This window comes from Kogia breviceps, chromosome 4 (genome assembly GCF_026419965.1).
Source record: "Kogia breviceps isolate mKogBre1 chromosome 4, mKogBre1 haplotype 1, whole genome shotgun sequence".
NCBI classification, from domain to species: Eukaryota; Metazoa; Chordata; class Mammalia; order Artiodactyla; family Physeteridae; genus Kogia; species Kogia breviceps.
The window spans coordinates 182,643,876-182,658,955 of NC_081313.1; the positions used below are offsets into that span (position 1 = coordinate 182,643,876).

General features: G+C 62.1%; 2 protein-coding genes across 2 annotated transcripts in view; both read left to right on the forward strand.

Moving 5' to 3' along the window:
- SHC2 (SHC adaptor protein 2) overlaps window positions 1-3,351 on the forward strand; it is a 30,671-nt gene extending 27,320 nt beyond the window's left edge. The window contains exons 12-13 of the mRNA XM_059063440.2: window positions 1,359-1,492; window positions 2,663-3,351. Coding sequence (XP_058919423.1) covers window positions 1,359-1,487 — 129 coding nt within the window. The 3' untranslated portion in view covers window positions 1,488-1,492; window positions 2,663-3,351. The remainder of the gene's footprint in view (window positions 1-1,358; window positions 1,493-2,662) is intronic.
- Window positions 3,352-8,591: 5,240 nt separating this feature from the next.
- C2CD4C (C2 calcium dependent domain containing 4C) lies at window positions 8,592-12,234 on the forward strand. The gene is made up of 2 exons (XM_067033473.1): window positions 8,592-8,695; window positions 9,294-12,234. The coding sequence occupies exon 2, from the start codon at window positions 9,331-9,333 to the stop codon at window positions 10,591-10,593; it is 1,263 nt and encodes a 420-aa protein (XP_066889574.1). The 5' UTR covers window positions 8,592-8,695; window positions 9,294-9,330; the 3' UTR covers window positions 10,594-12,234.
- The last annotated feature ends 2,846 nt before the right edge of the window (window positions 12,235-15,080 follow it).

Below are 15,080 nucleotides of genomic sequence, written 5' to 3' on the forward strand. Positions count from 1 at the left end.
GGCAGCTGGCGGCCAGCGGGTCCGTGTTGCGTCCAGGTCTGTACGCAGGAGGCTAAGATGTTTCTCATTCGAAGATGCAGGTGGCTTTTAGATTTGGTGGTTCGGATTTTCAGATCCATGTCTACAAGATCCCTGGCGTGTATTCATTTCCTAGTGCTGCCCTCCCAAATGATCACCAGCTGGGCAGCTTAAAACCACAGAGATTTATTCTCTCCCAGCTCTGGAGGCCAGACGTCTGACACGAAGGCGTTGGCCGGGCTGGTTCCCTTCTGAGGCTCCGAGGGAGGATTGGGTTCAGGCCTCCCCCTCGGCATCTCACGGTTGCCGGAGATTCTTGTTCTCTGGCTTGTGGACACATCACCCCAGTCCCCGCCTCTTGTCTTCTCGTGGCCCCTCCCTGTGTCTCTGTGTCCAGGCTTTTTCTCTTCTTATAAGGACACCGGTCATTGGATTTGTGGCCACCTGAGTAAGCCAGGACGAACTCATCCTTTTTTACTCTTTTTTGAAATTAATTTTTTCATTGAGGGATAGTTAATTTACAATGCTGTATTAACTTCTGCTCTACAGAAATTAGTGACTCAGTTATACATATGTGTATACATTCTTTCCTATATTCTTTTCCATTATGGTTTTCCCAGGATATTGAAGATAGTTCCCTGTGCTCTACAGTAGGATCTTGTTATCCATTGTATATATAATAATTTACATCTGCTCATCCCAGACTCCCAATCCATCCTTCTGGCACCCCCCCTCCCCCTTGGCATCCACAAGCCTGTTCTCTATGTCTGTGAGTCTGTTCTTGTTTTGTAAATAAGTTCATCTGCATCATATTTTAGATGCCACACAGAAGTGCTATCATATGATGTCTGTCTTTCTCTCTCTGAGTTACTCCACTTAGTATGATAATCTCTAGGTCCGTTCGCGTTGCCGCAAATGGCGTTATTTCATTCTGTTTTATGGCCGAGTAGTACCCGTGGACCACATCTTCCTTATCCATCAAGGTGAACTCATCTTGATCACATCTGCAAAGGGGCCTTTTCCAAACAAGAGCCCAGTCACAGGTTTCAGGGGTTAAGATGTAGACATATCTTTTTTGGCGTGGGGGCGGTGGGGGGGGTGGGGGCACCATTCAACCCGCTACAGGAAGCGTGGCCCCGGAGAGCTGGTGCTTTTGGAGCCTGTGTCCGCACGTAGTTCTGGAATTCCGAGGCTGATTCTGTGGCCGAAGTCTCCAACCCAGTGGTTCTCGGCCTCGGGCGCGAGCCGTCGGAGGGCCCGTGAAGACGCAGCTTCCCATCAACGGGTCTGGGGCCGGCCCGAGAGTTTGGGGGCTGACGGCCAGGCCTCTGGCCCCGCAGGTGCGGACAAAGGACGTGCTCTTTGAGAGCATCAGCCACCTGATCGACCACCACCTGCGGAACGGGCAGCCCATCGTGGCCGCCGAGAGCGAGCTGCACCTGCGTGGTGTCGTAAAGCGGGAACCCTGAGCCAGGTGCGTCCGGCCCCGTGGGCTCCCGGCCCCCCCACTGGCCAGAGTTTTCTCATCTTAAACACTGCGATGCACGTGCCACATAACTCACCCACAACTCAGTGGGTTTCAGTGTCTTCCCAGAGCTGTGCCACCTTCCCCCATCGAATTCCAGAACGTTCCGTCACCCCCAGAGGAAACCCGTCCCCATCAGCAGTCACGCTCTGAGTTGTTTAGGGCAACTGTGTGCTTAACTGGGGGTAAAAAGCCCCCGGAGGAGGTGGGGCTGGCGGGGCTGGAGTGTGAGGCGAGGTGAGTGGGCGAGGAACAGGCAGGTCTGGGTGATTCCAGGGCCCCTCTGGTTGGTGGGGGAGCCTGGGGTGAGGTGGGGGCCTGGCTAGGCAGGGGAGGATGCGGCCGAGCTGGGGCACAGAGGGGTCTGGGTGGCAGCCGCAGTCTTTGGGGGGCACACAGAGGCGGGCCCTGGGGATACAGGGAAGCTGGCAGCCGGGGGCTCAGCTCGCAGAGGGAAGAGGGTGGTGGAATTTCCCCAAAGGCTGAGAGGCGCTTCTGGGCCAGGTTGGGCTGCTCTCCCGTCCCCATGACAACTGTCTCTTCCTGCCTCCTTCCCCACTCAGCGCTGGCCTGCTCCCTGCCCCCAGCCAGGCCTCGGCCGCCACCACCGCAGGCAGAGACAGGATTCCCAATCTAGGGCAGGGCTCCAGGGATGGGGGTGGCCTGTGGAACACCTGAAACGATCTGCAGCACCGTGGGGCCGTGTGTGTGCACGTGCCGGGGTCTGACCTGCTTCCCCTCTGCTCCCTAAGTTGTTGGTGACCCGAGAAGCAACACCGATGGCGGTAATCATAGCTGCTAACGCAGCAGCCGTTGCGTCCAGGCCCTGAGCTCATCCCTTCTCCACATCTTCGCTGACTCCCCTCTGCACCGCTGACAAAGGCACTGTTCGTAGTGTTCTCGTTTGGGGGAAGGAACAGCAGCACAGAGAGGTTAAGCGAGTACCCTAGGTCACACAGCAAGGCCATGCAGGAGCTGGGACTCGAACCCGGGCCCTCCGCCTGAGGCCTGACACTGGCTCACCTTGCTGCCTTGCGAGTGAGGTCTCTGACACCTGAAGCCAGCTCTCCGGTTGCTGTCTCTGCTGAGCCTTGACCTCTCCTTCTCTTTCCCCACCAGGTTGTGGTTCTCAGCCTGTGGCTCCTGTCCCCGCTCCCCCCGGATGGCCCTGTTGCGGCCTTAGGGGCCCTCAGCCTTTCTCTGGACCCCGGTCGGGCCGGAATCGCCGCTGTCTCTCCTTCCTCCGCGTGGGTCTCTGGAATCTTCCTTCTCCAGCTGGCCCTGGGCTGGGCTGGGTCAACCCCGCCAGGAGACGGGGCCCACGACCCCTTTCTCCCACCAAGCCCTCTGCCTGCCACCAGCCTTCACCTGGAGTGAGGGCACACATACCAAAGACAGAGCCTTTTCTCGCCTTTAAAGAAAATATATCAAAAAGCAGCCATCTATCTCGGAGCCCCGGCCCAGGTTCCTTTCCCGGCTGGACGTCGGCTCACCTCCCTGGAACCGGCGGGTCCCCAGTTCCCTGGCGTGGAGATGGATTCCTGTCCTGGCCGGGCTCAGATTTTCCACCCGAAAAAAATGAGTGTACAGTTGTCTTTTGGGGGGAGAGTCAAGGTGCTTTGGGCCCTCAGGCCAGGGCAAATGCTGATGTTGAAGTGGGGGGCGCCTTGGGATGATGGGGGCATCCAGGCAACCCCAAGACAACTGACCCGGGTGGGGGTGGGGGTGAGACCCCCACCCTCCCAGCTGTCAACCCGCACTGGACACTTGGCCTCTGTTTGTAATTAAACCTGGGAATGTCCACGGGAGCGTGAGCCCTCCTGCGCCTTACAAGGCCCTCCCGGGGTGGGGGTCAGGGTTCAGTCTCCTGGGGGGCGGGGGGCCGGAGGACGAGGGGGCCAGGCCCTGGCTGTGCCCCTGTTAGGGGGGAGGCCGAATCCCCCGACATCTCTCAGAACCTCAATCTTATCCTGAGATAAAGCACACTCCAGCTCCTCTGTTCAACATACCCCCAGCTTCTCTTTGGAAACACTCTATCTCCCAAATGCCACAAACTTCTGTCCTTTGAGATACCCCCAGATATCTGGCAAAAAGCTCTTTGTTTTCTTCTCCAAATAGCTCCTAACTTGTCCCGACAGATGGCCTGACTTCTTGGTCTCCCAATGTCTCTCGTTCTCATTTTCCTGAGAAGACCCCAGTTCTCTCTCAGTCTCCTTTATTGACCTCAAAGCCCCTACTTCTCCCGCATGCCCAGCTCCCTGCTCTGGCACCCGGCTCTCTTCTCCTGACCTTCCCTCACATGATTTCTGCTTCCCAGGGAGACCCCCATCTCTCCCCAGGACCCTCCTTCAACTCCTCCCACAAACATGGAGTCATCCCTCCCAAGGAGGCACCCCAAGCCTCACCACATCCCTGCCAGGCTGGGGCCACACCCCTACCCAGGGTCTGGCTCTGGGGAGGGGCCGTGCTTTCTCTGCTGTCAGCAGGCTCTATCCCAGGCTGTGGGGGGACCTGGTAAGGGTGTGGGCAGTGAAAGCCACTCGGGTCTGCCTGTAACTAGGGGGGAAGCCATACAAAGGCAGAGCCAGAAGGGGACTCTGATGCCATGTCTCTTCAGAGACCTGGAGACACCAATCCATACATCCATCCACCCACCCACCCACCCACGCATCCACCCATCCATCCACCCACCCACCCACCCACCCATCCACCCACCCATCCATCCACCACCCACCCATCCATCCACCCACCCACGCACCCACCCATCCATCCATCCATCCACCCATCCATCCACCACCCACCCATCCATCCAACCATCCATCCATCCATCCATCCATCCACCCACCCACCCACCCATCCATCCATCCACGCACCCACCCACCCATCCACCCGCCCGCCCACGCATCCATCCACCCACCCATCCATCCACCCATCCACCCAACCATCCATCCATCCATCCACCCATCCACCCACCCATTCAACCATCTATCCATCCATCCACCACCCACCCATCCATCCAACCATCCATCCATCCATCCACCCACCCACCCACCCACCCACCCACCCATCCATCCACCCACCCATCCATCCACCCATCCACCCACCCATCCAACCATCCATCCATCCATCCACCCATCCATCCATCCACCCACCCACCCATCCATCCACCCATCCATCCATCCATCCACCCATCCAGTCACCCACCCATCCATCTGTCCATCCATCGTTCATCAGTCAACCCACCTATCCATCACACATCCATCCATCTAACTACCCATTCACCATTCATTTGTCCATCCATCCACACCCCCATCCTCATATCCTTTAATCTGCCTTCATGACCTCCTCTTGTCCACCTGCCAGGACCCCTGGTGGGTAATGGGGATGCAACGTGACCAAGACAGACCCGCTCTTGTGGAGTCTGCCAAATGACATTAATTAGCAGGTACTGCTAAGTGTATGATGACACCCATGGGAAGGAAAGTGCCCTGGAGCTTAGGGGCCCCAGGAAATCCAGGAGGGTTTCTCCGTGGGAATGATCTGGAGGATGAGCAAGGAGGCCCCGAGAGAGGAGGAGAGACCCGGGCCGAAGGGATGGTGTGTGCAAAGGCCCTGGAGCACAGCTTCTTCAGGAGACAGAAGGATGGTCAGAGCGGCTGAAAAGGAGATCAGAGGGGTGGGGGAGTTGGGGGCACAGCCGGGCAAAGCTTGGTGCCAGAGAGAGCCGCTTGGGCCTTTTGAGCACAGAGGTGATGAGAGTCCCCAGTGGGAATGAAGCTGTGGGGGACAGGATGGGACTGGGAAGTGGTGGGCAGAAAGGACTGGGCAGGGGTTTGGGGGGGGAGTGTCAGGTTCTGGAGATTTGTAGGCCATTCATTCCTAGCTCTGGGTCCGCCGAAGCCCAGGCTCCCCTTCAAAGTCTCTATCTAGCACCCCACCCCGGGCATGTGCTAAGAACTGCACAGACTTGGAGTCCTGAACTCCCCACTTTACAGATGAGGAAATAGAGGCTCCGAGGAATGAGGCCACGGCAGAGGCCACACCACTGGGAGGTGGCAGAGCCTGGATTCCAAGCCCGTCACCTCCCTCATCCTGCTCCCTGAGTCGGGAAAGCCAGGCCTGGGGTGCCCCACGGTGACGGGGTCTGGGAGCCTGGGTCCCGCACGGCTGGCTCCTGCCCCATTCTACCTTCAGTTATTCAGTCAACAAACGCTGCTTGCCCCGGCTTTGCCCTCAGGGAGACTTGGGGAGGGAGGCAGTAGAGACGGGGGGTTCAACCCCCACCGTGCCGCCTTGGCCAGTAGCTTCCCTTCTCGGGACTGGGTGCCCTGTGGCTTGGGCCTCCCTTGTGCCTCAGCGTCCTGCTCTGTAAACTGGGGACGATGCCCCCAACCCCCCCGACGCTGGCTGCCCTGTGCCTTGTTGGGCCCGGGACCCTCCTGGGAGCTTGCAGACGGGCCTGCGCTCCCTTTTCCAGGGAAGGAGGCGGAGCGCAGAGGGGAGGCCGCTGCCCGGAGCCAGATGGCACCAGGTGGCCCCTCTGGACTGGAACTCAGATCTCTTTCAAGCCACCTCCTGGTGCTTCCTCCCAGCCACCCTGAGGTCGGCCACCTCCCCCGCCCCATTCAGTGGGTCCCTGGCAGGGTGTTGAGGATAAAGGCCACCCAGCATGAGGTGGAGGGCTCAGGGCAGAGGGGCGCTCTCTCCAGCTTGAGCCTGCAGCCTGCAGCCTCCCCTTCTCTGATTCCAAGAAGGCTGCTGCTGAGGGTGGGTGGGGAGTCCTGGGGGGGCTGCCACGCCCATCAGCCGAGGGTTCTGTGGGCCGGGAGAGGTTCCTGTTCACAGAAAGGGATGTGGAGCTGGGCTCGGAGCTGAGCTGACCAGCTGGAAGGGCCCCTCCCAGGGTGGGGTCCCCAGCCCCACAGGGCAGGCCTTTGGGACCTTCCCCAGGTGCCTTCCCCCACCCCCCTGCCGTGCCTCAGTTTCCCCAAATGTGATGGGGTGGGGATAGGAGTGGGGCTTCCGGCTGAGCTGGGCCGTGGTGGGGTCAGGTCCTGGGGCTCCTCCCCCACTGAGTCCGCTTCCTCACTGGTAGCAGCATCCGTGGAACCAACACTTAACTCACACGTTTCTGGGCCCGGTACTAAGCGTTTTGCAAATAGTACCTCACCCTGTGGAATCTTCACTCTGACGCTGCAATTCAGGGGCAGGTGTTATGCCCATGGACTGCTGAGGACACAGAGGCACAGAGAGATTTGGACGCTTGCCGGAAGTCACACAGCAGGAATAGTTGGCACCAGGATTTGAACCCGGATACAAGGCTCCAGACTAGCGTCCTGAGCTACTCAGTGCAGAGACCACCGGCACAGAATAAACTCACTGCCCTCCTCCCCCAACCCAGCTCGGGGGAAGACCCCGCTCTCGGCGAGACAAGGGTATGTGGGGAGCGAAGCCCCAGTACCCAGGCCGGCCTGTCATCAGGACGCCTGAGCCGGTCACCTTGCCATCCTGGGCGGTGGCTCGAGGCCCCTGCAGGGAAGAGCATTGTTCTAGGTTCACCCTTCCTACTGTGGCACTCCAGGCCCAGCAGGGGTGACTGACATCGACCGAGTAATTGTATTTTTGACGAGAGCTGAAGTTAGGGTTCCGAGGGCTCCGTTGGGCTGTGATGCGGGGCAGGCAGGGCAGGCTTCCTGGAGGCGGCAGTGAAGTGATGCATTCCCTGGTATCTGCCTCCTCTGTCAGACTGTGTGGCCACGCCAGTGTTGCCCCCAAAACAAAGGGGGGCTCCATGTTTGCTGGGTGAGCAAAGTTGAGACAGGCCTCTTGAGGGAGCCTCCCTTTCCCCATCTGGACAATGGGCCTCGAAGCCCCACCTCACTCCAAGGTCAAGTGGAAGTGTTGGAGGGGCCTCTGTCCAGCTCCAGCTCAGTCTGCACCCCAACCCCCCTTCTGCTATTGAACCAGCAGTCACTCCAGACCTGCCCCCATCCCAGCTCCAGCCACGACGACGCTCGGGGACATTTCTGGAAGAGAGGAGGCTCCTGGAATATGATAAATAAGCTCTAGGCATCCCCCGCTCTGCATCAGTCTTGGTAATACGTTATCTTGCTGGACTTGGGACTGGTCACTCGGCCTTGGATTCCAGAAGAGGAAACTGAGGCTGGGAGGGAGGAAGGAGTGAGGAAGAGGGGGGTTGGGGCCAGCAGGTCACAAGGGTGCAGGGTGGAATCCCAAGACACGCTGTGGTCTCAGAGCGGCCAGGCCTGAGTCTCCTGGTCTTACCCGTGCTGGTTTATCCATCTGAACTGTAGGGGGGTACTCTCTCCCTGAATCACATTTTTGCTGTTACATTTTGTCACGGGAGCCGCCAAACCTACGGTTAGTATTTACCCGTGTATTTCTGCATTGGCGTCCTTCCGACCAGGACGCATCACAAAGCTGGCAGCTGCCTGTCAGTCACAGCCATGTTCCCAGCGTCCAGTAGGTGCTCGATAAACAGCTTTCCATGAAGGAGCAGCGCCCTGGCCGGCTTCTCGGGTGTCTGCCCTGAGCCGCGTCTCAGCGGCCAGCTCCTTGTTTCTAGAAAGGAACCTTCACCTTCCTCATGTGCAAACTGGAGACAGCCATAGGACGTACCCGCCGGTTTTTGTGGAATGAGTTGGGGGGAGGACGCTAAGAGCCTGGAACTGAGAGAGTGCTCAGTAATAAATTCAGCTGCCGTTATTATTATTACGGCTGTTCTTTTACTCGTCAGCGTAAGTCGGGGAAACGGCCCTCAGACGAACTGAGGCAGGAGCCTGGGGTTTCTAGGGGCGTCAGCAAACCGCCACCACCTGCCTCCTTCCCCCCACCCCCTCAGTCCCCGAGTCCCGGCGAGGCTCCGCGGTTCTGCCCGCCGGGGGCTGCGCAGACCGCCCGCCCGGTCCCCGGGGCAAGCGAGGCGGGGGAGGAGGGCGGCCGTACTAGGAGGAATACGGCGGCGCGGCGGCCAGCTGGGCGGTTTCCCGCCGCCGCCGCCGCCGGTGAATGAGTCCGACTGCGCTGCCGCCCGACCGAGGCTGCGCCCGCGTCCCCGCGCCCCCAGCCTTTGCGCGCCGAGACCCCGGCGTGTCCGCGGACCAGCCAGCCTCGGCCACCGTCCCCGGGCAGGTGAGCTCGGGGCCCCGCCACGCTCCGCGGGGGCTGCTAGGACCCCACCCCCACCTGCAGGCGAGTCCCGCGGGGCGGGGTGGGGGGGAGGAGGGGAGGGGTCGGTTCGCCGCGCCGCCAGCCCCCAGACTCACCTCCTCTCCCTCCCCTCACCCCGGATGCCCGGACCCTCGGCCCGGGAGAAGCCACAGGTGGGTGGGAGGGAGCTTGGGGGGGGGGCGGAGCTGGGACACCCCGGGGTCCCCCGTACGCCCTGGGGTGTCTTCCGCCTGGACTGAGCGCGGACCCCTTTAGAAAGCGCTTTGAGATCCTCAGAACGGGGGTGGGGGCGAGAGTGGAGCCGCAGTCCCCGGGGAGCTTCCCGAGAGTCAGCGCCGCCCCCACCTCCCGGGCCGGGCTTCGGCACTTGGAAGTTAAGCGCGATTCCTCCGGGGAGGGGAGAGGAGGGGCGAGCCCACCCCGCCGCTGTCCTGGGCCTCAGCGCCTTCGGACCCCGCTGGCCCCCTGCAGGGCTCCCCGCGGCGGGGGCCGGGAGCCCCTCTCACAGCCCCCGCGCGCAGGGGGGCCTGCAGCTCCCGAGCCCCGCTTCTCTCCCCAGGCTCCGCAGACCCCTCCAGGCCCCTGCGTCCGCCCCGATGAAGAAAGCCAACATGTGGTTCTTGGCGCGGCTTCGGGGGTCAGGGGAGAGGGGAGCTACGGGGGGCGGGGGCGGGGGCGGGGCCGCCGCGGGGCTCCGGCACAGCAACGTGCTCACGCCCGACAAGATCCCGGACTTCTTCATCCCCCCCAAGCTGCCCGCCGGCCCCGCGGAGCCGGAGGCGCAGGCTGAGCCGGGGCCCCCGCCCTCGGAGCAGAGCCTGGCCCCTGCCGCGCCCCGCCGCGGCCCCCGGAGCCCCCGGCTGCCCGCCAAGCTGGCCGCCGAGAGCAGGAGCCTGCTGAAGGCGGCCACCAGGCATGTGATCCAGATCGAGAGCGCGGAGGACTGGCCCGCCGAGGAGGCCGCCACCAACGCCGACCCCCAGGCCCGGGGCGCCATGTCGCTGCCCTCGGTGCCCAAGGCCCAGACGTCCTATGGCTTCGCCACGCTGGCCGAGAGCCCGCACACACGGCGCAAGGAGTCTCTGTTCCACAGCGAGCACGGCGCTCTGGCCCAGGTGGGCTCCCCGGGCACCCGGCGCCGTCGCGGGGGCGTCAAGGCCGACGGGGCCGATGGGGCGCCCAGGGAAGCCGGCGGCGCCCTCATGAGCCCCGGCCGCTGCGTCAGTGGCGGGGAGAGCGACACGGCGTCCTCGGCCGAGTCCTCGCCTTTCGGATCCCCCCTGCTCTCGCGCTCCGTGTCGCTGCTCAAAGGCTTCGCCCAGGACGGCCAGGCCAAGGTGAGCCAGCTGAAGCACTCGGTGGGCCGCCACGGCTCCCTGTCGGCCGACGACAGCACGCCGGACGCCAGCCCTGGGGCCCGGCGCCGCCGGGCCCGCAGGGCCACCAAGGAGCCCGGCCCCGAGCCCGGCGCGGCGCCCCGCGCGGAGCACGCCGTGCGCATGGGCCCGCGGGGCAGCGTGCGGCTGCTGGCCGAGTATGAGGCGGCCCAGGCCCGCCTCCGCGTGCGCCTGCTGGCGGCCGAGGGCCTCTACGACCGGCTGTGCGACGCCCGCAGCATTAACTGCTGTGTGGGCCTGTGCTTGGTGCCCGGCAAGCTGCAGAAGCAGCGCAGCACCATCGTCAAGAACAGCCGCCACCCCGTCTTCAACGAGGACTTCTTCTTCGACGGCCTGGGCCCGGCCAGCGTGCGGAAGCTGGCGCTCAGGGTCAAGGTGGTGAACAAGGGCGGCAGCCTCAAGCGGGACACCCTGCTCGGGGAGAAGGAGCTGCCCCTGACCTCTCTGCTTCCCTTCTTGTAAAGGCCCCCGCGCCCCCTCCCGCCGGCTGCGGAGACCCCACCCCCACCCGGATCCGGCAGGGGAGGTGGTTTCCACTCAGGCTGCAGCCCATGTTGGGGGGGGGGTCCTGGGTCATGCCGTTTTCCAGGGCTTAAAAGGGAGGGGGCTGCCGGGGAAAAGAAAGGGTCAGCTTGCAGGGCTGAGTCCTCCTGTGCCCCAAGTCCCACGCCCCTGCCTCACCCCTTCCGGAGTTCTGGGACCTGGGCCAGGAGGCAGCTAAGGCCCGTCACAGACCCAGAGGCCGCTGGTCCTGAGGCCCAGTCATACCTTCTCCTCTGCTGCATGAGCGTCCTCCTGCCACCCCGGCCCGCCAGACCCCACCCCCCACCCCCCCCAAGAGATCAGAGCCAGGCCCGAGTTCTGTCCACGGTGCCCCTCGGAGCTGTGGGAGACAGTCCTCCGTCCTCCCAGGCTCGGGAGGCGAGAGCCACGTCTGAGAGCCACTGCCTGCCTGGCAAAGACAGGCAGCCGTGGAGGAAGTCCCAGAAGATGGGGGCAATTGCTCCCCTCCTGCCCCTCGAGCGAGACAGCCCTCCTGTCAGCTGTTTTCCTCCATCGCCTTCTCCGCTCGGGGCCCTGCGGCCCTGCTGGGCGTGGGGAACTTCCCTCCCCTGGAGGGGTTGCTCAGAACGTGCCCAGAGAGCACTGCCAGCCCTGGGGGGGGCCCCGTTCCTCCCTGGCCCCTGCGGTTGGGGGCTGCTGTCCCTGCCCCCTCCTGTGCATTACCCAGGAAGTGATGCCCAGTGACTGATGGCCTTGACTTTCACTCCACTCGTGTACATAGGTTTTGGTTAGGGTGGGTGGGACAAAGGGGAGGCTTGGGGAGACCCTGGTTGTGGCTTTTCGTGCTGCTAAGACAGCTGCATGGGTTTAATTGTGTCAGTATGTGGGTCCTTGAATGATTTTTGTGGAGGTTTCCTGCTCAAGAAAACAGAAACGATACAGTTTGAAGCAGGGGCCAAGGCAAGGCCAGCTCTGCCCCCTTGCCTCTCCTGGGCTGCCTGCTGGGCGAGGATGGACCCGGCCAGTCTGTGGGGATCCTGGGGTGCCCCTCCCAGTCCAAACATTGTCCCTCCTGGCTCTGGGTCTCCAGATCATCCTGGGGGAGGGGTGAAGGAGCATGTTTCCCTCCAGAGCCCCGGGGGTGGGGTGGGGTGGGGTGGGGGAGCATGTGTTCCCTTCTGCACATGTGAGACATACCTGTGCACCCTTGAGGCTGAGAACGGAAGCCCTTGGCACTAGGGTCCCTTGCTGTGCCCCCTCCGGCCTCTGTCCTGGGCCTGCTCCCTTAGGCCCTCTGCTCCGGAGGACCTCCAGGCCAGGCCTGTGGGTGGAGGAGGCAGACAGCCCTGCATGGAGTGACATGCTCAGACTCTCAGCCCCCTTCTCTGACCCTGACCGCTCACATCCCCGGCTTTCCTTCTGGGGGCCCCCATTTTATAGGCCCCTGCACTGTTTGACATCTGTGTTTGAACTTGACTGTGGGTACATCTTTAAGACATCCTCCCCCAAGTGTTTGTTTATAACTGCTGTTTTTAGTGCAATAAAGGTGTTTCAGGGACGCGGGGGTGGAGATCTGCTGGCTTTGCTGTTTAATAACAAGAGAGGAGTTTTGTCTTGAATTCCAGGGAGGGTGGCGGGAGGAGCCTTCAGGATGAGTGAAGCCCTCCCCAGCCTTTTAGTGAAGCCCTCCTGGGCCTCTCCTGCTTGGGGTGGAGGCAGGGAAGCGAGACTGCAGCAGGGCAGGGAACCCCCGGGCCCTGTTAGGAGGACACGTGACAGGACACGTGACGTTCATCCCGCAGGTCTGCGTGAGAGCGTTACTCTCGCCCCACCAGGGCCACAAGCATCCCACCTCACAGGTGGGGAGACCCAGCCTTTCAGTCATGCTCCCGAGGCAGCCTAGCCCAGAGCCAGGATGTGAATCCGCGCCCTCACTGCAGCCACCGGGGAGAGCCATGCCAGGATCGGCCCCTTCCGCCCTCTGACCTTCTGGGGACAGAGACTGGACGCGTAGGGCCGCTGTCGTCGTCGAGGGGGACCCCCTCAGATGCCATCAGCTGCCCAAGCGGGAGCGCCGTCCGGTCTGCCCCAGGCCCTGCAGTCAGACGGGAGAGCAGCCCCCACCCTTGTCACACACCCTGGAGACCCCCTGCCGGGGGCAGTGGGTGGAGGCCGTGGGGGGCGTGGGAGCCGGCACTGGGCCATTCACATCTGTGCCTTCGCACAGCTTGTTCTCTCTGCTTGGAATGCCTCCTGCCCCTCAACTTCCCTGCTCTCGGGCACTAGCTGAGATGGCACCTCGTAGAGGAAGCCCTCTTGGCCCTCTCCGCTGTGTGTTCCGTGTCCCACCCCAGCTCACAGGCTGTCTGGGGTCGTGTCTGTCTCCAGCCCCAGAGCCGGCAGGTTTATCTCCGTGAAAGGCCATCTGCAGCCCCAACACTGCGCTGGGCCGCAGGGAAGCTCCTGACAGTGTGTGAATCCACGGAAAGCCCCGGCCTGACCCCGTCTCTGGGTTCCTGCAAGGTTGCTGGGGAACCGGGGAGCTGGCAGTGGAGGGCGAGGGTCCCAGCCCTCCCGCCTTGCTCCCCCTTGAGGAACTGCCCACTCTTTCTAGCTTGGGTCCGGCCCTGCCTTCCCCTGTCCCCTGGGAAGTGGAGTCCTTTCACTCAGGGACTCGGGCTGGGGGGCAGGCCTCGCATCACGGAAGCCTGGGGGGCAGGCAGTGCACGGCGGACGGGAGGGCGTCTGCGCAGCCTCCGCGAGTGTGGGAGTTGCAGCGGGTGTGGGCTGCGTTTGCTCCATTTGACGGGTGGGGAAACTGAGCCCCAGGGTGTGGAGTCAGACCAGCTTTGTGCGGGTTGGGGTCCTGAGCAGCCCCCGCCTGCTGACAGCCCGCCAGATGAGCTGCACTAAGCAGGCCGGGTCGGGTTCCAGGATGTGTTGCCAGGGCAACCGGGCGCCTTCTTGCCTCTTCCCCACCAGCCACTCATGGATGGGCAACCGGCGTGCGCGCGCGCGTGCGTGCGTGATGTACGTGTGCACGCACACCTCCACGCGCCTCTGTGCACGTGTGTAACTGTGCCGTGGGCCGTATGCACGCGTGTGTGAATGTTAGTGTAGCCACGTGAGCGTGAAGAGTGCAACCGTGTGTGCACAGATGTTGCTGTGTAGCGTGTGGCTGTGCACGTGTACATGTGTTTGTGCATGTGCGCCTGCGCTGTGGCCGCCCTGTGCTGCCCCCAGAAGGATGCCCCCAGAGACATAAATGGACTCAAGAAGACCCCCCTCCCTCCCCTCTCCATGCTGGTTCCCCTCTGGGAACCCCCTCTGCCGCGTTCTCTCTCTCTACCTTGAGGTCTCAAACCACTGCCTCTTCCCCAGGGCAGCCCCCACCCCAGTGAGGTCAGACACCCCTTTTATATTCCTTGTTTGTGTCATTCTCGGCCTTGTAATATTGATCCTATCAGAATAGTCTGTTGTTGCACCTGGAACATCCCAGTGCTCAGCCCACGGTGCAAATGAAGGTGGGGTCAGCATTCTCTCCTTCCAGCCTGCCTACCATCCAACATCTTCCTACTCTCAGGTGGGGGGGGGGGGCTGTGGTCATCCAGGTCCACCACTAGCAGTAGGCACCTGATTTGGTGAAGATCGCAAAACCATGCCCCTTTCTCAGAGTGGGGCCAGCACAGGAGACAGCAGAGCAAAAGATGAGGAGTCAAATGCCTGGCAACACGGTGGACACCTGGATCCAGCTATGCCTGAAGCCCATTTCAGTTCAGAGGGCCAATAAATCCCCTTCTTTGCTTAAGCCAGTTTGACTTTTTTTTTTTTTTTTTTTTCATTTGCAGCCAAAGATCACTGATACAGCATCTCCAGTCTGAGGAAGGAGGAACAGCACGGACCTGAGGTGCCCCAGTCTGACACGGGAAAGGGAAGCAGATAAGGAAGGCAGCATGGGGAAGGCCTGGGATTTGTATATCTCACGGAGCTGGAGAAGGTGGCCCTGGAGTGAGGGGGTGAGCTTCCATCAGGGCATTCATCAAGAAAGGCTTTGCAGAAGGAGCAGGATCTGAAACAGGGAAGGAGCGCTGGGGCAGCAGAGACATTCCAGGGGCCTTGGGAATCCAGCCCGCAGCAGGCCTCCATCCCACCCCACCACAGCCCCGATGCACTGCCCACCCTAGTCTGCCCCCTGCCTTCACCTGCTGCTCTGAAACCTTCCATGGTTCCCAGGGCCCCACAGCCTGGCATGGGAGGCCTGCTACGTACGGGCGCCCTGCACTTTCCCGGCAGCTTGCGTTGTGCATGCACCTCCCCCGGCCTGGTGCGCCCCCCTCACTGGGTTCGGCAGTCTGAACCCTGACAAGCCAGGGGAGCGTTCCCCGGCGGAATTCAAGCCCCCGATGTCTTCACTCGCCCTGTGTTCTCGGGCAAGTCGCGTGGCT